We start from the raw sequence: 23603 nt of genomic DNA, 5'->3' as shown, positions 1-23603 counted from the left end.
TTCCCGGACCGGGGCACGCACCCGTGTCCCCTGCCTTGGCAGGTGGACTCTCAACCACTGCGCCACCAGGGAAGCCTGCTTCTTCACTTTTGAATAGTATGTTTTTGGTATTTTTGGCATCTACATTTGAGTATGTTTAATAAACCTTATTGGTTGAGTGAAATATGAACCTCTGCTATTGGCAAAAGTGGTTAGTCTTGGCCTTATCTCATTAAGTCATCCAAGTATTAGTCTTCTTATGATAGGATCTAAATCGTTGTATTCTGGAACATATTGTTAAGATATGAAACAGTAAGGAACGTGAACGTGAGAGAGCCACGGAAAGCCTTTCAGTTACAAACTGTAGTTTTGTTACTACTACAGTAGATCAGAAATCACAGCAACTAGTCATATTCTTATATTAGAGAATTCATTCTGTAACGATTCCAGTATAACAAACTAGATCATGATAAAAGTTATTGTATAATGAAATGTTCGTTTATTCCAGTGAAGGACCAGATATAGTCCCTATTGTTTTTTAAGTATAAGAATGCAGTTGCAACAGTGAAAACAGGCTATTTGTTGATGTTTGTATAATCAAATTTTGCTTGTACTTTGGTGAAATTTAATATCTGGTGTTTTATTTTTCGAAGAGAAAATTGTGCTTTAATTGAGGTTAATTGCAGTTTCTTGGCAGAATTAATGTTCAGCTGAGGTGAAAGTGACAGTAGGTTTTATAATTTTAGAAACATCAAATGGTAAACTTGGATGAAAGGAAAAGCTTTCTTGTATAGAACCATTAAAAAGAACATAAAAATGTATTTTGAAGGTCTGTTTTGGATACTTTAATATATAAACTTATAATTTTTTCCACATTTAAAAAAATTTATTTATTTACTTATTTTTGGCTGCGTTGGGTCTTCATTGCTGCGCGCGGGCTTTTTCTAGTTGGGGCGAGCAGGGCCTACTCTTCGTTGCAGTGCACAGGCTTCTCGTTGCTTTGGCTTCTCTTGTTGTGGAGCACGGGCTCTAGACGCACGGACTTCGGTAGTTGTGGCATGCGAGCGTGTCCCCTGCATTGGCAGGTGGATTCTTAACCACTGCGCCACCAGGGAAGCCCTCCACATCTCTGAAGGTTAGGAAAATCAGTATCTAATGAACCCCTTTACTAAGGCTTGGGCTCCATTGTTGTGGCAGTTTCCTGACTAATATGCATTGTAGGTGACAAGTTAAGGGCCCATTTTATTTTTATTGTAAATGTTCCTGGGCCAAGGGCCACTGGGGCCAATTCTGAGCTTGCTCCCTGACTGTTTTGGTTCTGACCTTTATTTCCACTCTTTCACAGAAAGTGACAATATAATGTCATAGGTACAGATCTCTGTGTTAATATTCCAGAGTCCTGACACCAATTTCTCATTCTGAAGCTAGTTAATTGTTCTGTAGTATAATGGAGGAGATATAAGGTGAGGCTAATTAAGTACAAAAAATTATGGAGCCTGCTGGAATTCAAATGGTGGTTCCATCTCTTATTAGCTCTGTGACCTTGGACAAGTTACTTATCTATAAAATGGGGATGATTATAGTATATTATGCTTTCTCATATAGCATTTTTGTGGATTATATGATACTTATACACAGGCATCCTAGAATAGTATGTGGCACAGAATAAGTTACTTTGTAACTATTAGTTTTATTAATATTGTTACTAAGGATAGAGTCCCCACAGTGGAGACTCAGGGCACAGGGCTGATGGTGGGAGCTAAAATCACCTAACTATGGAATTAGGTACAGGTTGTTTGCTTTTGCAGAAGAAAATGGCAAACCGGGAAGGGAGACCAATGCTACTAGATCTGAGTTTGGAACTGTAGAAACAAGAGAGTAACAGATGTTGTGACTCTAGTCTTGAGATCAGTTGTGTTTCATTTAAACTGCAGACTGGCAGAAAAAGGTCTGGTTAATAAGTATAGGGCTTTGCAAAGAGTCAAATGCTTCTGTACTACATATACTGACTCACTTAACAGGGAATCACTTTCAGTGACTTGTATAACTGAGAAGGTTTCACCTCGACGTTGGCACATAAATTGAGAAATTAGGACATGATTTAAAAATACAACAAATGAAACGTGTACAGTATCCAACCCACCCTGCAATAACATTTGATCTTCCCTGTTATATTTTGTAGTTTGATGCTATGTAATCTATCAGAATCTTATTAATCCCACTTACACAGGCAGCCATCTGGACCTTCTTTAAGCAAGACAAGACCAGTATACAACTAAAGTGATTGATGGACTCTGGAATTGATTAGTTGTTCTGTGAGACAAATGAACTCTTTTGGCAGAAAATACCAGAGGTCACTGCTGTGGTCAGACACAAGAGCCTGTAGAATTTTAAAGAGATGCTTTCATCATTGACTTACAAAGTTAAAATTTTTAAACCATAATAGATTTTGAAAATATTTTAGAAATATTTTTTCACTGGTTGCTCTCTAGTTCTGATTATAAAATGGTAAACTGTAAGTATAATAAACTAGAATGAAAGTGATAATTTTATGCTTTAATTTTGTATTTTTGGTGAAAATATGAACTGAAATAAAAGCCAGTCACTTACACATAAATTGTACTCTAAAATCTTCCTGGAAGAGATGTGATTGGAGAACAAGCTACAACATAGCTTTGGTTTACATGGTTTAATGAGACTAATAGAATCAAATAGTATAAAATTCCATTTAGTTATTTATTCAAAGCTTCACATTGTTAACAACCTGTTTTTAACAAATCTATTTAAGACTCTGAAACACCAAGAGTATGTATTACACATACTTTGTATTTAAAAAGTTGAGTATTTGGATTTTTATGCTTTTAGTAGGGTGAGTCACTCTGGGATACTACTGTCCCATTGATACCACTGCCCTTAGCACCAAAAAGATTATCCTGCTTCCCTCCATCTGTTTGGCTGGTAGTAGTGAAATCCTTCCCTGTTTCACCGTGTTGCCTGTGATCAACATTGTGTTAACACTTTGGTGATAGGTGATAAAATGGATGACATATGTCTTGTTACATTCTGGTTATTCTTTGAGGTCTGCACAAGTGTGTATAGGCAAGTGGGCAACTCCCCCTTGAGAATGTGACTGCTCAGAATGAACTTGAGTTATGGATTTATTCAGCCTGTAAAACCTCAGCTGGCATAAATAATTGAGAAAGCAAAGGTTTGTCTATGGTGCATACCTCAGGGACTCATGGCTCCCTTCCTTCTCTCTACTCCCTTTCTTATGAAAATGATCCCAGTTGCACTCCTAGATAATAACACACCAAGCAATTAAAAGCCATGGGTGGCTGGAGAGAGGAGAAAAGGTTTAGTTAATGAGCTTTTCCTCTTCCAGTGCCCATGAGAGCCTCAGGAATGACAAGCCGATTAAAGCGAAGAGATAATTATAGATTATGTGAAAATGGGTCCCTTGGGATGAGCAGGTCTTGACATAAACAATAACTGTTGTAAGAGTCTCCTGGCTTTCATATTCACCCTTTTCTTGCGTGCTTTATTTAGCTCCTGTGTGCTCAGCGTCATGATGCCAACCAAGCATATAGGCAAATCTACCTGTTTGCGGATCAACAGCCCTTTCTGAACAAGAGGTCATTCATCAACTAAAACCATCATCTTCTCTTCCTCTCTGCTTCTCTTCTTTCTTTTCCTTTTGCATCATCCTTTTCCTCACTCTACCCTTTCTAATCTTTTCCTTCTCTCTTTCTTATATCCTTATCCGTATATGGTACCTATGAAATGCTAGGCACTTAGTCTTGTTTAAGCGTGTGTCTGTGCGTGCATGCATGCACGTGCAATTATAAAGACATATGGTTATGGATATACTATTATAATAAAAGGTGGTTATATGTGTTACAGATAATATAAACAAATGTTTTCTCCTATTAAAATGCTTTACAGATATATTTAAAGAAAGATATTTTAAAAGTGTTAGCAAAGATGTAAGTTTTGTGTGATAGACAAAGTCATCTTCTTAATTCCCATTGAATTGTTACCAGCTATTCTCTCAATGCTGAAAGCAAGCAATTTTGGTTCATTTCATTGCTTTTCAATTTATGAGGTCTTTGCTGATTGCATTGTATATATTAATAAATGCTGGTGTTTATTGAAGTTTGAGTTCTGTGTGAGAAAGGTATTATTACATTAATTACATGGTTTTTTATTTTAAAATCTTTACCTACTATAAAATTTTATATATTCATTAGGTAAGTATTTTTAACAGTATTTCATGTAAAGTACGTCATTCCTAGGTCTATATGTCGTATTGGTCTTCTCTGTCTCTCACATCTCCTAACACATCAGGAATTCTGTTTCCTTCATGTTCAAAATAATCCAAATTCATCTGCTTCTCATTATCACTGCTATCATGCCTTTTGCATTACCATCAGTACTCTAAACAGCCATCTTCTCTTGGCCAGGACACTACAGAACGATTTGCAAACTGGATTCCTCACTTCCTTTTCTGTCTCCTCCCCAGATTTATAACTCAAACCTCATAGCACTTTCCTGCATAAAATCCTGTAATGATTTCCCATAGCACTTAGGATAGAATTTTAAAATCCTTAACATGTCTTGCAGGGCCCCTCATTGTCTCATCTAATGCCAATTCCCCCCGCCCCCCCCGCAACTTGTTCACTCTGCTCCAACCAATTGGCCTATTTTTATTTCCTTGAAGGTCCAGTTAATACTTGTTAGGTAAATTGATGGAGACTGTTATATGAATATGAAAAATGACTCCAGCTTAAAATATATGCTAAAATCTTAAGGTAATAGAACTGTCAGCTAATATATATTGACCACTTATTGTATGCTAGTAACTATACCACATGTGTTATATATATTATTCCACTTAACCTTCAGAATGATCCTGTGAGATGTAGGTATTATTAACATCCCTGTTTTACAGATGAGGAAACTGAGACTCAAATTAGGTTACTTGTCCAAGGTCACATGGTTAGTAACTCTGCTCTTAACTGCTACACTGTACTGCTTCTGAGATATTTGAGGAATCATTGTCATCTCCAATTATTGAAATTGAATTTGATAGTTGTTATTATATTAATATAGTGAGTATCTTCAGTTTACATTTTTAATTAAATTTCTTTTCCATTTAGTGTTTTTAAAAATGTGCTTCACTGGTAAAATTAGAGACTGTAGTCTTTCATTTATCAATATACTGATGATGATGTTTCCCTTAGATTAATTGTTTTTATTGATTTTAGACTTACCTTAATGGTTGAGAATGTAACTCATCTCTGTAGCCAAGGGATTCTATAGATTTTTCTGATGTGGGCACTGGTTTTAGAGGGATTGATCAGAACTGAACTATGTTTTTTCTCATGGACATTTAGAGTATCAGAAATTTTCAGTCGACTTTTTTAGAGTTAACCAGGTTTTAACAGGTGAAAATGCATTTTTAGTAACTAGTGTTTTTATAAATTATGCCTAAATAACTTTTCCAGTATAACAAGTTATCTACAAGAAGTACCTGGGGCATTGATCTTTCCTTTGTCATTGGTCGTTTGAAAAAATATGAGAAAAATATTTTAAAATGTAAGTGGTTTCATTTGAAGGAACCCTTATCAACATAAGTAAGATAGTAAATGGAACTTTTTATTTGAGGCTTTTAAGAATTCTATGGTCCTAGAACTAAATACACTACATATACAACCCAGTCTGAAAATAGTTATTACTTGGTGAAAGATGTTGCCGTTACCACATAATAGGAAGTGGGAAAACCAACTGGTTATTTCCTATAATTGTCTGAAACCAAGTGTGGCTATAGTAACACTCTGAGTGGGAGGATTGTGATTCAATATATATGAATTCTCTCATTCACTTGTCCATCTGTCACTGTGTATTTGGAACCTACCTTATTACTTTACTGATTAAAACACCATTGGTTTTAGAACACCATTATTTAAATACCATTAAGAAAAAAAAAGTCACTAATTAATTGTAAGATGCTGAAGGTTATAAGATCCATCAGAGATGTTAAAATACGAAAAAAATATGTGTTTACCAAGTTGGCAGTGAAATATGCCAACTTAGTAAACAATTTCTAGGTGTTTATTTGGTACCTAGGATTTCAAGAATTATTTTAAGAACAACTTAACAAACAACATAAAGCACTTTCTTAGTGCTTTGATCTCATTGCTAGGTTTCTCGAGCATTGTTACTGCTGAAGCAGTGTTTTGTCTCTTCCAGGACTTAGGACCAAAGTGTTTCAGAAAGGAGGTGCTATTTGTAAAATTTTACCTGAGGATCATAGTATAGACTCTCATTTATGGTCTTTGATAAGCTTGAGACTCAAAAACAGTGTTTTACAAGGTGATATTAACATCTAAAATTTTACTTAGATATTAATTAAAAGTGGAGATTTTTTAATATGCTAAGTATGAAAACTATGACTACTATTTAATCCTTAAGTTAGGAGTTGACTTTACTTGTTTTGCTCCTTACACCAGCTTCCTTAAAAAACCTTTGAGTAAGAGTAGATTCTTTCAGGGAGAGAAACAGCTGCAAGTAAAATTAAAATATGCCTGTATTTTTTTATATTTGTAAATTAAAACATGCTTTTTAAAAAAATACAGAGGGTAGCTTAATTTTTTTGTAGACATTTTATCTCAACTTATAGAATATTAATGGTTTATAGTCATATCAAAAATTATATAAAGATTTTATATGTATATATATAAAATAAAGATTTTATATATATCTATACAGTTGATCCTTGAACAAGGTGCGGGTTAATCCAAGTATAACTTATAGTTGACCCTCCATATCCACAGTTCCTCTGCATCCGTGGATTCAACCAACCATAGAATGTGTAGGACTATAGTATTTACTATTGAAAAATATCCACATATAAGTGGACCTGCACAGTTCAAACCTACATTGTTCAAAGGCCAACTGTATCTCAGGGTTGTATAAAAAAGAATCAACAGTAGGCTTTGTGCTTTGTATCTGGTGTACATAGTAGGATGTTGGAAACCATAGTCAAATGAGATCAGTGAGATGATATCATTGTTTCCTAACATTGTATTTGAACAGAAGAGTAATAACCCTTTACCTTTCTGATTGACAACTTCTGGTCACACATCCAACAAATAAATTAGGAACTTAAATTCCTACAAAGAAGTAGTATTCACCAGCAGTACTGCTGAATTTTGTAAGACATGTGCAGGCTTTCATCCTTGAAAGATTGGCTCCTAAGGAGCTTCACAGAGTGGCTTTTTGGTGAATTTACCATAGGTCAGGGTCCATTCTTCAATCTCAAAGATCTAAATAAAAGGCACATAGATGACCAGACCCTCAGAAACAATGTAGCAGTAATAAAATTTATCTGAAACTGATGTGTAAACTAAATGGCTTATTTATTTACCAATATATATCTTTATAGCGATCCAAATGCTTTGATACCCTGTGTACCCTCAGTCTGAGTATTGAGGAACCCAAAAGACAGGTGACCATTTGTGAATGTTAAATAGAGTGAGAGAAGGGGAATTATTTTTATTTTTTTTATTTTTGCAGTACGTGGGCCTCTCACTGCTGTGGCCTCTCCCCTTGCAGAGCACAGGCTCTGGACGCGCAGGCTCAGCGGCCATGGCTCACAGGCCCAGCTGCTGCGCGGCATGTGGGATCTTCTCGGACCAGGGCACAAACCTGTGTCCCCTGCATCGGCAGGCGGACTCTCAACCACTGTGCCACCAGGGAAGCCCGGGGGAATTATTTTTAGATTTGCTTTAGCCAAAGTCCTAATGATGCCTCTAGAACAGACTGTCTCCCAGCAGAGAAATACCTCAGAATGCCTTTTTGCCTTCGATTAATTGTTTCTTTTGGGCAGTGTTCAAAATTGGCTTTACAGATTTTTGCTTCCTCCTATGGTTCATTGCTAACCATTGCTACCTCCTACTCATGGTAGTTGTCTCACTGTTTTGCTTTTTTAGATGTGTTAAGGTTAGTGTCTGAATCAAGTAGCTGTTCAAGTTATCTAGGAGACATTCTTTTCTCCTCTCATTAGTAGCTTTTATTTAGTTTGTTTAGCTAAATAAGAGGACAGTTCTACTACCCTTTACTCCAAGTTTTGGAAGGTTGGTAAATATTCTGTTCCCCAAATAATTTGTTACTAACATTTGTTACTTACGTTATATGCAGTATACCAAGAAGGTTCTTTGTGATCTGTTGTCCACCTTATCCCTTTAACTTTATCTTCCAACACCCTGCCGTAACCAGTTGCTTGCAGTTCCCCTGAACACCTCATTTTGTTGTGCTTTTCCTTTTCTTCTGTTCTTCTGGATCCTTCAGTAACTTAGCTGGGTTGTCAGTTTATCCTTCAAGGCTAGGTTGTAATGTCAACTCTTCTGTAACACCTTCTTTGATCATCCTTGGTTGAATGGCCCACTCCTTGGTTTGGGCCTCTACTTTATAGAATATTGGGTTAGAGCAGTGATATTTAAAAAACCTTTGCTGATGTAGTTCCTAAGAAAATTTTGGAAGACTATTTATTCCCTCTTATATTTTTATGATAGCATCTAAAATTTTTATTTAAAAATTTAAATAATTGCAAAGGGCATAATTTCTGGCATTTTGTAAATAATGGAATTTTAAAATAAACAGATTACTGTTTTAGATGTATCCAATAGAATCTAAATACTATAATGAAATCCATTTTTAAAAACACATCAACATGTTACTATTGAGGGAACCTGGGAAAATACTACCAGCTCTCTGTATTATTTCTTACAACTGCACATGAAGCTTCAGTTGTCTTGAAATAGAAAGTTTAATTAAAATAAATAAAATTCTGATCTTGATTTTAAAATATAGAATAAGGTCTTTAATAGTTAGAAATTTTACATCATTCCTTTTTCTCCTTTAATTGTACTTCTCCCACACAATTTTATTTTAAAGCAATATATTTTTGTGTAGTCTTAGTACACTATCAATTCTTTGTAACAGAAATATGTATTAAGTGGGAATTGTTAAAATTTTAATTTTCTGTGATGCAGAGGCTTTAAGCATTAAATTTTTCTCATTTGAATTATAACTATTATTTCTACACAGCTGATCAACATTCATTATACATTTTGTTAAATAATTATTAAGCATAAGTAGAATTTTATTGGAAACGTGTCTTAAAATTTTATTGGAAATGTGGCTTAATGTTAAAAATAGTTTATTTAACAGATGAATATTATTTTATTAGAATGAGACAGAGTTCAGCATCGTCTTTTTTTTTTTTATTTATTTTTGGCTGCGTTGGGTCTTCATTGCACACGGGCTTTCTCTAGTTGTGGTGAGCGGGGGCTACTCTTCATTGTGGTGCGCGGGCTTCTCATTGCAGTGGCTTCTCTTGTTGTGGCACATGGGCTCTAGGCACGTGGGCTTCAGTAGTTGTGGCTCATGGGCTCTATAGTGCAGGCTCAGTATTTGTGGCGAACAGGCTTAGTTGCTCCATGGCATGTGGGATCTTCCTGGACCAGGGATTGAACCCACGTCCCCTGCATTGGCAGGTGGGTTCTTAACCACTGCGCCACCAGGGAAGTCCTAGCATCAAGTCTTTTTTGTTTTATTTCACCTCTTCCATCCTCTAACCTTAGTTGTAGGAGGGCTTCCCAAAACCAGTTTTTCACCGAAATTGTCCCTTTATTTGGTACCATGGACAATTTATATCTTGGGGAAGTACAAACTGGGATTAATTTTTTTCCCCAAACCTTTCCTAGCACAGTGGACTCTTGTATGACATGAGTTTGACCTGTGCATGTTCACTTACATTTTTTCACGAAATATGTGCTACAGTATTACACAATCCATGGCTGATTGAATCCTCAGATGGAGAACCCCCAGATACCGTGGGCTGACTGTAAAGTTAATTGGTGGATTAACTATTAACGGTTATTTTTGACTGTGGGGGGCTGGTCTGTATATTAAACAGAGTACTTTTAGGCAAAAGAGTAACAGATTTAATTAATAGTCATTTGCTAAATCTTAGTAAAGTCTTTTGGTTATGTTTCCTAGAAGTATACCATAGTATGGAGAGAGGTGTGTGCTTTTGTTTTATGAACTAGGAGAATGGTTGAGCAGGGGGAATGTTGAAAAGGGGAATGGTGATGAAATATTTACCACAGGAACGCTTTCAGGTAGATCAGTTTAGGAAAGAATGTGTTTATTTAGAAGTTTAGCTGAAATTGATTCTCTTAAAATTTTCCATTCCTGCATATTCTTTTGGGTCTTTCTGTACCCCAGGAGCCCACAGGTGTACATTCCTTGATTTGAGGAATTTGTGGCAGTTGTTTATATTTGTATAAGTATTGGCTTACCCTTCTTTGTGTTTTCATTCATTCAATAAATACTTTGTCTATTTACTGGAATACTGTTTTTATATCTGATTGCCAGTTGCTTGATAAATACATGAATTGAATTGAAGTATTTACTGAATGTGTCTATTAAATAGTTAGATTTCTGAGCTAGCCCCATAAATGTGTTTTTCAATTCTGTGAGGTAGATGAAAAGTAGTTAAAGGGACTTTAGATGGCTTGCCATCTTTAGAGGGCTAACTCTCTGAAATAGTCTTTTGACAGGAAAATGCAGTCTTTGTAGAAAGTGATGCAGATAGCATTTTTAGGAGTGGGCAAGAATCTCTTCTTCCTGTGATTCTGATGAAAGACAGCTATACTTAAACACCATCCCTCTCTTCCACAAGTGTGTGCCCTTATATTTCAAAAGAATTTCAAAGAAAGGCAGTGGTTTTTTTTCATTCAGATAAATGTATTTTCTGTCAATTTTAGGAAATTTGGAGTAATCTAAAGAGAGTCCTGTGCTGTGATAATATGGGACATTCTTGAGGGTAGGTAGCATCATGAAAATAATTCATACTCATCTGTAGAGAGTGGATATGATAATTTTGTCACTCACATTTATCAGAGAGAAGGAAAAAGATAACCGGCTAAGAATCAAAAGAGAAGGGAAGATAAAGTGAGAAGATGTAGAAGGGCACTAACATTTATTAAGTCTCTACTGTATTTGGTAATGGTTGAATTTGTTTGCACCTGTTGTTTCATTTAAGTATAGATATACAGAGAAAAACTGCCTGTGGAAGACTGTATTAACTGGAAAATACAGAGGGAAAAAGACAGAATTTGATTTGTATATTGTACATAATCTTGTTGGGGGCAAGAAAGGAGGTAACAGAAAAGACGTTACTCCAGATGTTTCTCCATTTTGGCCACTAGGTGGTGATATTGTATAAAGACAGCTTGGTTGCTGGCTCGTAAGATAGTCAAAACTTGAAGTGGATATAGATAACTATATTTAACAACTAAGCCCAAGAGTACCACTTAATATTTTTTAATATTAGTCACACAGCTTTGTAGCACATTTGTGGTGACTTTTTTTTTAACATCTTTATTGGAGTATAATTGCTTTACAATGGTGTGTTAGTTTCTGCATTATAACAAAGTGAATCAGTTATACATATACATATGTTCCCGTATCTCTTCCCTCTTGTGTCTCCCTCCCTCCCACCCTCCCTGTCTCACCCCTCCAGGTGTGGTGACTTTTACTGACTTTCCCATTTTATATTTAATTTACATTGTGTACTCTACCCTGAAGTATTTTATAAATACCTCTGTGTGCCTAACATACTTAGCAATGATAAACTGCATTTGATAAACAGGTATACAGATGAAAAAGTGCCCCGACTTACAAAAAATTCACATACCAAAACAAAATAATTGATATAAATGATACATATAAGAAACATTGAGAATATATTAAGCAGTATAAACATTTTAAATAATATTGCTTATGGCATAAGTGTACATGCACATTTGGAATTAAGGAAAAAGGACCACACAGAAGGTCCTCCCATCTCTGAATTATTCTTGCATTTTACTGGGTGTGGGTAACCTACATCCCAAGGATCCTCCATACTTTCCTTTCTGTGTCCCACCACCAACTCCCCATTATTTTCAAATCCAAAACAATTGGTGAGTAGTGTATTTTTTATTATGACTTAAAATGATGCAATACTTTCTCTCACACTTGAAGTTTCTGCCTCTTGAATTAGAGGGGTCTCTGTTATTGTATTGAAGGAAAATAGGTCCCTCTCTTTCCCAAGTCAGAATGCTGAATGCACTTTTTTATAGAAAGTATTTTTTGTGATAGTTAAATATAGCTAAAATACTATTATATGCAGCCTTAATTTAAAAAATCAGACTTCTCCTTTCAGGGGTTTTGGCCTCAGACTTCACTATTTTCTTCCAGAATAAGTGACCTGGAAAAGCATTTTCTCTTTTGCAAATGAACATTTTCAAGAGACCCTATTTTTTTTTTAAACATGATTTTTTTCCTGGAAACGTAGCTCATTTTCTCCAGCTTGAAGCAGGCTGTTTCTCCTCTGTTTTCTTATAGGCCTTTTTAAAGATCCAATTTTACCTTATGTTAATGGTATATAGATTTTTATCATCTCAACCATACTGTACATGTATTGAATGCAAAGTTTCTTGCTTATCCTTATCATCTCTTATCACCATAATCTTGTCCAGTGCCTTGCATGTAGTAGGTGCTCAATTAAATACATGACATGTGTAAGGAAGGCTTAGACTGTTAATGCCAAAGTAGTGTGTTTTAAGTTAATTACCTCTGACTAGAAATAACTTTTTTTTTTTTTTTTTGCGGTACGCGGGCCTCTCACTATTGTGGCCTCTCCCATTGCGGAGCACAGGCTCCGGACGTGCAGGGTCAGCGGCCATGGCTCACTGGCCCAGCCGCTCCACGGCATGTGGGATCTTCCCGGACAGGGGCACAAACTCGTGTCCCCTATATTGGCAGGCGGACTCTCAACCACTGCGCCACCAGAGAAGCCCCCTAGAAATAACTTTTTATAGGGTATAAGGTATTGGCTTTTAAGATAGAAGGACTCCTATGGTCAGATGCTTTTTTTCTGATGAATGGAAGCTGTGGCCTTACAGGTTGTAGAACATACTAGTTATAATGTTTGAAACTCAAATTGTATTGTTTAGAAAATGTAGAATAGTTTCATTATTAATATTCCAAATTACTGATCTTTTGGGAATCATAGATCCTTTTGAGAACCTCACTGAAGCTACCTCCCCCTTCCCCACCTACCCACTGCCAACACAGTCAGAAAAATGCATTATGCATCTGCACAGATAATTCTGTATACTATTTTAGAGAACTCATAGACCTCATGTTAAGAACTTCTGCTTTAGATTCTGGAAGAGACTACAGCTTACTAATTGAGATGTAGCTTGATATAATAGAAAAATGGACTATATGCAAAATCAGTTGATCTGAGTAAGTTCTAGCTCTTATTCTACCCTTGATAAATGTGATGCCATTTGACAGGTCATATAACCTCTTCTTACCTATTTCTTTATCTGTGAAGTGAAGCAGCTGTTGGATAAGATTAAGTGAATTAGTACATTGATATGCTTAGAATAGTGCTGAGTACATACTGTGCTTCCCAGTCTTTATTATCTCATGAAGGACTTCTGAATTTTGTGATGCTCTAATTATCTTTCCCTTAGGAAAATTACTTTGGTGTGTGTGTATATATGTTCGTGTTGTGTGTGTAATTTCTTAAAGACTTAGATAGCAACCAACTTATCATTCTGTTATTCTGTAAGAGAAGTAGTAAGCTATGTCCTGATCTTTTGCTACCGCTATACAGGCAACAGTAAATGACCTTCTCACTGCAGTGCTACAATTGAAAATTCTGAGTCAGAGGATATATGTGCCTGTCAGTGTGTAAAAGTAACTGGGGAGAAAAAGAGCACTGAGAAAATCTACTCAAGATGTTATATTAGTGTACTAGTGTAACTTGTTAAAGCAGATGAAGCTCTTCTGTATAATTATAGTTGCTAGGAACTTCAGCCTTTTCAGATATTGGATGTATTACGTCTTACTGAAAATCCAGTATTGTTCATGTAAAATTCTTTATAAAAACAGATTCCATTAATGTTTGCAGCAAATAGGTTGTATTAAAAATATGTAACTTTTATGTATTACCTAGTAAGACAAACACTATTTTTTTTTTACTCTAATTAGGGAAGAAGACAAAAACATATTTGATTACTGCAGAGAAAACAACATTGACCATATAACCAAAGTCTTCAAATCAAAAAACGTGGATGTGAATATGAAAGATGAAGAGGTATGAAAAACATGTCCTGTTAATTATTTTCTTATGCTTTGTTGTTCTGCCCCAGTGCTTTTTTTCTACACAGCAGGCCTCTGAACTACAACTCAAACCACATTATGGTTAAGAGTATTTCAGAATATCTAAATGAGATGGTGTCACCCAGTTAAGATACTTTCTGTATCTGTATCCATCATATTTCTGTCCATTATAGAAGTTACTAGCTGAAACTTGCAGCAGGAAAATAACTTATATTTGTTCATGTTAAAGGGAGAGGCTATTAACATATTTATGTGAAATCTATAGGTAATATTAAAATATTTATAAATAGCTTTAGTATCTTTGGTCATTATACCTGAAACAAGTATATTGTCCTTTGCCCAGTAACTGTATTTCTAGAAAACTGTCAAAATTTTGGTAAATGCAATCATTTAAATGCAGGCCCGCTATTTAAAGGGATCCTATACTAAATTATTTTGTAAAATATATTACTTATTAATTAATTTATTTTGTGAATAAAATAAAAAATATTTTTTATTTTGTGAATATAAATATAAAACAGTTTTATTGAGCTTAAACTGTCCCTGAATTATAGTTGTTTAAAAAGGAGCAAAATTTACTAATCACTTTTAATCATTTTTCTCATTCTTTGATAATGCAGTGAAGATGATCAAAATGACCAGAAGGTGGCAATTGTTAGGAAGAGGACATGCAGTGATCGTAGATGATGCGTAGAGTAGATGATCAACTTCTGTATTAATTGAGGGCTCTCTGTACAGGTTAGCCCTTAATATTATCTCACTTTTAGGCAGCATCTTTCCTATAGTTTATTTTCAGTGACATCTGGAACTGAAAATGTAAGACTGTAATTCTACAGTAAAGTTTGTTCTCCTATAAATAATGAAAGGAGTCAAGAAAGATGTCGCTAGAGAAAAGTGGAAGCCAGATTGTGAAACAGTAACACCGGCTCTTCTGATTCCCACTTGGGTTTTTTTTTGCCTTTCAGGATCAGAATACATTTTATTTTAGTCAGTCAGGCACGATTGCTTCTCTTGATTTTATTGTCGTTTTTAATGTTTGTGCTCATGAGTTAAGATTTTTATGAAGTTAATACATGTAGATAGTTCAAAGGAAATCAAATAGTACTATAAGTCTTAAAACAAAAAATGTACTCCCTTATCTGCATCCTTCTCACATTTGATTCTAGCTCCCTTGAGGCAAAAACTTTCAGTGCTTTTAGTTGTTTCTTTTGCAATTTACCTACATAATTCTAAATAATATACTTGTATCTTGATTTTGCAAGTCTAAACATTATTGATTTTCTTCTGTGTTATATTAGGATTTAGCTCTTTTACTCATCTTCCCCCTCTCTCTCCCCACCCTCTTAACATAGTTATATCACAATTTTTAGTGTCAGTTTTCTGATTGCATCTCTATTATATCAGTGTTTTTATTATTATTACAAATTATACTATAATTAATGTAATATAGTCAATTATTATAATGTAACTATATTATTATGACTATGTAAATATTGTTTGTTGCTGAGCTATGGACTGTACTATGTGTATTAGTCAGCTTTTGCTGTAGTAAAAACAAAACCCCAAATTTCAGTGGCTAACAACATTTATTTCTTGCTCATATTTCAAAAGCCTTGGAACCAGTTGAGACTCTGCTGGCTTCTACTAGCCTTGTTTGTGCTCAGTTCATCTTGATTTCATATGTCTTCTCGTTCTGAGATCTAATCCCAATGGATAGACCCTATATGGGGCAGACAATAAAGGCAGATAGAACCAGACCCCACAAATACATTTAAAGCTTTCCTTGGATGTAGCATGTGTCACATCTACTCACATTCCTTTGTCTAAAACAAGTCACAAGGCCAAGCCCCAGGTCACTATAGTAGGAAGTCTGCTTTGATTGCAGGGAAGCAAGGCAAGGGTGGAAAGGGAATGAATAAATTATATAATTATGAATAATGCAATCTACATACCATGGTACAACATTTTGTTTTTCTTAAGGTTAATAATGGCCTTTTTTTTTTTTCTTGTTCTTCTGTGTTCCTATTGCAATTCTTTCCTCAAATTGCCCAGTAGAGGTCTTCTCTGTACAGTCAAGCGCATCAGGTAATCAATCCCATGGGTTTTTTTTAGCAATATTCCTCTGGAACCCTCCTTCCTTCTTCATCTCTAAACTGGACTGGTTGTTCTCTAGGCCTCTCGCATAGATGTCATTCTGGGATTATGCTTTACCACTGTCTTTGGAATTCTCTTCCCCTTTTTCCTGGATTTTTCTATTTTGTGGATCCCAGGTCTTCATCTTTTATCATTTACTTCTGTGTTTTGATGGAGTGTCTCCTCCACTAGCGTCTTCTTTTATTTATTTCCTGGTTTTGAAGGAGCATTTCCTTTAGTAGCTTCCTGGGTAAATGTTTTGAGATATTCCTTGTTGAAAATGTTTCTATCAGAGCTCTTGGTATATTCCATATGCTCAATAAAGATTTGATGAATTATGAGTGAATGAATGATTGAATGAATGAATGGATAAGCAGAAGCAGCATAGTATAATGGTGATGAGCTGGACTACCTGGGTCTGAGTGCTGGCACTGTCACTTCCTAGCTATATGACCTTTGTCAAGTTTGTTCTGTCTCAGTTTCCTAATGTGTACAATGGGAATAATAATAGTACCTGTGTCAGAATTGTTTTGAGTATTATATATAAGGCACTCAATCAGTACCTGAAACACACATGCCAAGCGCTCAAATGTTAGCTGTCTTGATTATCCTTAGTGAATAATATGAATGAAGGATGATATAATGAAGAGGAAGGTACAGAGATTTCCCATATGACCCAACATTATTAACATGGTACTTTTTTTTTTTTTAAAACCAAGGATGAACCTACATTGATATATCATTATCATCCAAAGTCCATAATTTACTTTAGGGTTCCTGTTGGTGTTGTATATTCTATGTATTTGGACAAATGTATAATGAAATATTCATCATTACAGTATCATACAGACTCTTCACTGCCCTAAAAATCCTATGTGCTCTGAATATTAATATCCCCCACCCCCCTGGCAACCACTGATCTTTTGGCTGTCTCCATAGTTTTGCCTTTTCCAGAAGGCCATATAGGGCCATATAGTTGGAATTGCATAGTATGTAGTCTTTTCAGATTGGCTTCTTTCACTTAGTAATATGCATTTGAGCTTCCTCCATATCTGATGGCTTGAGAGCTCGTTTCCTTTCAGCACCGAATAATATTCCATTGTCTAGACGTACCACAGTTTATTTATCCATTCACCTCCTGAGGACTTTTCTTGGTTGCCTCTGAGTTTTGGCAATTATGAATAAAGCTGCTATAAACATCCATGGGCACGTTTTGTGTAGATGTAAGTTTTCAGTTCCTTTGGGTAAATAACAAAGAGTACAATTTGTAGATGATATGGTAAGAGTATGTTTAGTTTATTAAGAAACCACCAAATTGTCTTCCAAAATGGCTATGCCATCTTGTATTCCTCCCATCCATGAATGATGCTCTTTTGTTAGGTACATACACGTTAAGAATATTTACATCTTCTTGGAGAATTGACCACTTTATCATTATGTAATACCCTTCTTTATCCCTCATAACTTTACTTACTTTGAAGTTTGCTCTGACTGAAATTAATATAGCTAATCCTGTTTTTCTGTTGTGTGTTAGCATGGTATTTTTTTGTCTGTCCATTTACTTTTAATCTATATGTGCCTATATATTTCAAGTAGGTTTCTTATAGACAGCATATTGTTAGTTTGTGTTTTTTTTTTTTTTTTTTTTTTGGGTTGTGTTTTTGATCCACTCTGACAATCTGTCTTTTAATTGGTACAGTTAGGCCATTGACATTCAAAGTGATTACTGATATAGTTGGATTAATATTTACCATATTTGTTACTGTTTTCTATATGTTGCCCTTATTCTTTGTTCCTGTTTTTGTCTTCCACTCTTTTCCTGCCTTTTGTGGTTTTAATTGAGCATTTAATATGATTCCATTTTCTTTCCTTTCTTAGCATATCAGTTATGCTTTTTTTGACCTTTTATAGTGGTTGTCCTAGAGTTTGCAATATACATTTATAACTAATCTAAGTCCATTTTCAAATAACATGATACTATCATGGGTAGCGTGAGTGCCTTATAAAAACAAAATATTCCTAATTCCTCCCTCCTGTCCCTTGTATCATTGCTGTCACTCATTTCACTTACATAAAAGCATACATAAGCATGTATATATGCATACTATATATGCATGTTTGTATATTAGTACACACATAAGATATATATGATACATAAGCATGTATAATCAAATACATTGTTGCTATTATTTTGAATAAACTGTTATCTTAGATCAATTAAAAGTAAGAAAAATAAAAGTTTTTATTGTACCTTCACTATTCCTGCTTTGATGCTCCTTCTTTCGTTATGTAGATCAGTTTCTGACCTACATTATTTTCCTTCTCTCTAAAGAATTTCTTTTAACATTTCTTGCAAGGGAGGTGTATTGGCAACAGATCTCCTCAATATTTGTTTGAGGAAGTCTTTACTTCTTCACTTTTGAAGGATAATTTCTCAGGATACAGAGTTCTAGGTTAGCAGGGGTTTTTCCTCAACAGTTTAAATATGTCACTCCACTCTCTTCTCACTTGCATGGTTTCTGAGGAGAAGTCTGATGTAATTCTTATCTTTGTTTCTCTATAAGCAATATGTTTTTTTTCCTCTGGCTTCTTTCAGGGTTTTTCTCTATCTTTGATTTTCTGTAATTTGAAAATGATATGCCTAGTGTAGTTTTTGAAGCATTTATTTTGCTTGGTGTTCTCTGAGCTTCCTGGATATGTGGCTTGGTGTCTAGCATTAATTTGAGGAAATTCAGTCATTGTTTCAGGTATTCATCTGTTCCTTTCTCTGTTTCTTCTTCTGGTATCCCCATTATGCATACATTGTATCTTTTGTATTTGTCCCATAGCCCTTGGATATTCTGTTCTGGGTTTTCTTTTTTTTTGTTCCCCAGTCTTTGTTCTCTTCACTTTTCAGTTTTCGAGGATTCTATTGATATATCTTCTAACTCAGAGATTCTTTCTTCAGCCATGTCTGGTATACTAATAAGCCCATCACAGGCATTTTTAAAATTTCTGTTACAGTGGTTTTTTTATCTCTATCATTTCTTTTTGGTTACTAGGATTTCCATTTCTCTGCTTACATTGTCTGTCTGTTCTTGCATGGTGTCTCCTTTATTCATTAGAGCCCTTAGCATATTAATCATAGTTGTTTTAAATTCCCAACCTGATAATTCCAACATCTCTGCCCTGTTTCATTCTGATGCTTACTCTGTTTCTTCAGAGTGTGGATTTTTTTGCCTTTTGGTTTGTCTTGTAATTTTTACTGATAGCTGGACTTGATATATCAGATAAAAGGAACTGCTATAAATAGGCCCTTAGTAATGTGGTGGTGAGGTGTTGGGGAGAGAAAGTGTTCTATGGTCCTATGGTTCAGTCTCAGTTTTGTAGTGAGCCTATGCCTCTGGACTGGGAATCTCACAAATGTTTCTCTTTTTGTTTTCCTACCCCTTTAGTTGGGACAGAATGGCTGGAGTGGACTGGAGTTGGGTATTTTCCTAACCCCCAGGTCAGTTAGGCTCTGATAATACCCCAACAGGTTAGGTGCTGGTTAACCAGTTTCCCCTGAAGGCAGGCGGTTTTGAGAACAATAGAGCTTTGGCATATTTCAGAATGGTTAATTCCCCTTCGCCCTGCCAGAAGCATGAGGGGATGTTTCTCTGACATTTATTGTGGGAACCTCCTCAAGCTCCTAGAAGTAAATCTCACACTATTGGGGGGTGCGGATAGAGGGGTTGAGTAGATGCCCTTGGAGTTTTTAACCCTCAGAGTTGTCTGCACTGTGCCTCCAGCAATTCATTAATTACAGTCAGGTTTTCTTACCTGGCTCTGGTTCCCCAGGTGGTTTCCACTTGTGAGGCTCTGCTCCAGGATGTCGAATTCATCTGTCTCTCTAGTCTCAGGGGCAGTGGTTTGCCCTGTGTCTTTCCCTTTCTTATGGATCTAAGAATTGTTGATTTTTTCAGTCTCTTCAGCTTTTTTGTTTGTTTGTTAGGATGGAGTGGCAACTTCTTAGCTCCTTATATATGGAACCGGAAACGAAAAGCCCACTTAACTTTTCACGGTCACTTTTTCACTGGAAATGATTGTGTATGTACTATATTATCCCTGTTAGAATTCTCCATCTTTCAAATAATACTATTTTATACAGTGTGGGTTATAGTTTACAGAGTACTTTCCCCATATTTACAACTCTGTAAGGTACTTTCACTTATTACCGTGTTGTCTTTACAACAGCCCTGTAAGGTAGATGTTATCCTTATTTCACAGACAGGAACTATTTCAGAGATGTACACATTACTTGTTCAAACACATATAACTGCTAAGTGGAAATGCAGGTCTGAGAGAGTATTCTTTCCACCACTGGATTTAAGAAGGATAATCAATTTCCAGTCGACCCTGCTACTGTTGTGCTCTGATTTGCAACAATTTCTTTTATAAAATAGTCAAATCCACCTGTGACCTCTGCAAGGATCATTGGGCAGCAGTGATAGGGATAAAATAAATGTCTAGAACTCAAATAGCTTACACTAAACAACACCATTTTTGTGTGAAAATAAAAGTAACACTTGTAAAATATCTTGCTTCTGTCATTTAGTGACACTGATATAGTACAGTTTCCCAGGTCTTCCAGTTTGTTACCCATGCAGCTGCCTTTCCCCCAAGTCTGCCAGAACACTTGTGTTTCCATGAACAGATGAAGTGCTTACACATTCATAGACTGAGACGCCCAGAATTCAGTTGGGTTCTCTCATTGCTCCAAGCAGATTTCTGCCCTTTCAGCCATGACAACTCAGGCTGGGCTCTAAATACTGATGGCAAGTCCTTTTATTATTAATCAGGGATTTGTATGAATTAATTTAAGAACGTGAGGGAGGTGGGAGCTTAAAATTAACATCCTAAATAAAATAAAGGGTACTGCTTCATGACACTTAAAGCTCTGGCAAATAAAACAAGTTTGCAAGCTTTGATGATGGATTAAAAGTATATAATCTCAAAGTTAAGTTGCTAGCTAAATACTTTTAACCCCTTTATCAGAAAAAAGACATTTCCCTACTATAATAAGTTGGGTAACAATTACAATTTTGAAAGGATATCCTGGTCTTCTAGGTGTTTGCCTAATATTTGAGCTTGAGTTATTTCACTGCTCATTGCCTAAGATTCTTTGGAATGGTATACAACGTTATTTAAAATGTTCATTCAGCAGATTCAGCCCAATTTCAGTCTTTCCCTGAGATGATTAAAAATTACATTTATTGCACTTAAAATTTTTTGTGAGCACATAGAGAAATTTTAATTATAGTCGTAACACGATAAGCCACATTTGCACTCCCACATATTGAAATAAACATAATTATTATATTGCCTAAAATGCTTAGAATCTATAGCTATCATAGCACATGAACATATATATATATAAAATACCTTTTAAGTAAAATATTCCTATTCTATAATGAAGTTATTTTATTATGCAGAAGTATAGTTCCTGGTGTGTATCTTTTATTTAAGTTGTAATCGCTACAGATATAGTAAGGCATATATTTCTAATTTGAGAAAATTACGTGGTGTTTCCTACTGATATGGTAATTAGGACGCTGTCTATATTTCATGTAATAAAAACAGTTTTGTAGTTATACTTACTATTCAGGACGCTATAGGTTCCAAGTTTATAGCATCATGGTGTTCTATGTACTCATTTGTTATTTAAATTACAGCTTTTATTAAATTTTTTAATCATTTGCAGAAATGTTTGGAAATTGAGGTGTAGATAATATGAAGAGAAATGTGAAGATCTAAAAGCTTATACATTTTTTAAAATGGTGCTTCAATTTTTATTTTTTGAGTCAGTTAATATAACTCTTCACACATGCCACATATTTATAGTTCTTCCAAGAAAATATCTTGGATGATTTAAATAATTTATAAAGTGTACTTAATGTATGAACAGAATATTTCTTATCAATCAAAAGGCACATATTATGTCTGCACAATTCTTGTCACACAATTTATTTCTCAGATTAGTGCCATATACAGTAGACACTGAATACGTGCTTCTTAGTGATATTTAAATAATATTTTATTTATTTCTAATTAATTTATTTTTGGCTGTGTTGGCTCTTCATTGTGGTGGGCGAGCTTCTCATTGCGGTGTCTTCTCTTGTTGCGGAGCACGGGTTTTAGGTGCGTGGGCTTCAGTAGTTGTGGCGCACGGGCTCAGTAGTTGTGGCGCACAGGCTCTAGAATGCAGGCTCAGTAGTTGTGGTGCATGGGCTTAGTTGCTCCGTGGCACATGGGATCTTCCCAGACCAGAGCTTGAACTCATGTCCCCTGCATTGGCAGGTGGATTCTTAACCACTGTGCCACCAGGGAAGTTCCTTAAATAGTATTTTAAACTTTTACATTAATTTAAATTTGTTTTAGAACAAATGTAGCAATATAATAATATTTGAATGAATTAGATGACATTATTCCGGTGCAGCTATCATCACTCCCCCCAGAAGCATTCATACAATTCATTGGTTTTTCCATAGATTTTTGTCTAATACACTCAAAAATTCCTCTTTTATTGAGCTGCTACTTCAGTTAAGTTCTTTCTGTCCTTTTGAAGGTCTAATTTTATACCATTTTCCATGTTTATTGATTCTTTCAAATACTTTGAAGAAGATCACCTTTCTCTTGACTCCATTCCGTTCTGCACTTGCTTTGTTTTAAATTTGTGGCTCATGTCAGAATACAGTTTACATGCTTTTGGTTTGAGAAACTGCTGCAAAATCTGGCAAAACAGACAGTACTAACCTAACAAAGAAGCAAAAGGTTTAAGAGGCAGAGTCAGTGTACTAAGGCTCAATTTATGCTTCTATTTAAGAAAGGAAGGAAAAAATGCATCCTCTTAAATAACTTTCTACACTTGAGTATATGTTAGTTTGGTTATGTAGTTGATTAACATATTAATTTGAAGGAACTTTATTCACACTAATAATTGAGAAATGCATTCTAAACTGTCAAATTATGCTCATTTGTATTAATACAGGCAGCACCATTTAAAAATCAAGCCTATGGTAATACTTTACACCAGAAACTCGTACTTAATGCAAAATGAGAAAATAGTGAAAGTCATTTAAATCTTATGAGCTCTGGCAGCATACTTCTTTTTGGAATGTTTTATCATGGTAAAATATACATAACAAAATTCACAGATTTAACCATTTTCAGGTGTACAGTTCTGTGTCATTAAGTACTTTTACATTGTTTAACCATCACCACCG

General features: G+C 35.3%; 1 protein-coding gene across 2 annotated transcripts in view; it reads left to right on the top strand.

Moving 5' to 3' along the window:
• ACBD6 (acyl-CoA binding domain containing 6) overlaps positions 1–23603 on the top strand; it is a 236325-nt gene that overhangs the window by 69414 nt on the left and 143308 nt on the right. For both annotated transcript variants that reach the window (XR_010656122.1, XM_065882184.1), the window contains exon 5: positions 14095–14200. Coding sequence is in view for 1 of the 2 variants with exons in the window: in XM_065882184.1 (XP_065738256.1) it covers positions 14095–14200 (106 nt within the window). In the remaining variant the exon portion in view is untranslated. The remainder of the gene's footprint in view (positions 1–14094; positions 14201–23603) is intronic.

This window comes from Phocoena phocoena, chromosome 1 (assembly GCF_963924675.1).
Source record: "Phocoena phocoena chromosome 1, mPhoPho1.1, whole genome shotgun sequence".
In the NCBI taxonomy this organism is placed as follows: Eukaryota; Metazoa; Chordata; class Mammalia; order Artiodactyla; family Phocoenidae; genus Phocoena; species Phocoena phocoena.
The sequence above is the reverse complement of the archived record's forward strand: the minus strand, read 5'-3'. Positions and strand labels throughout refer to the sequence as shown.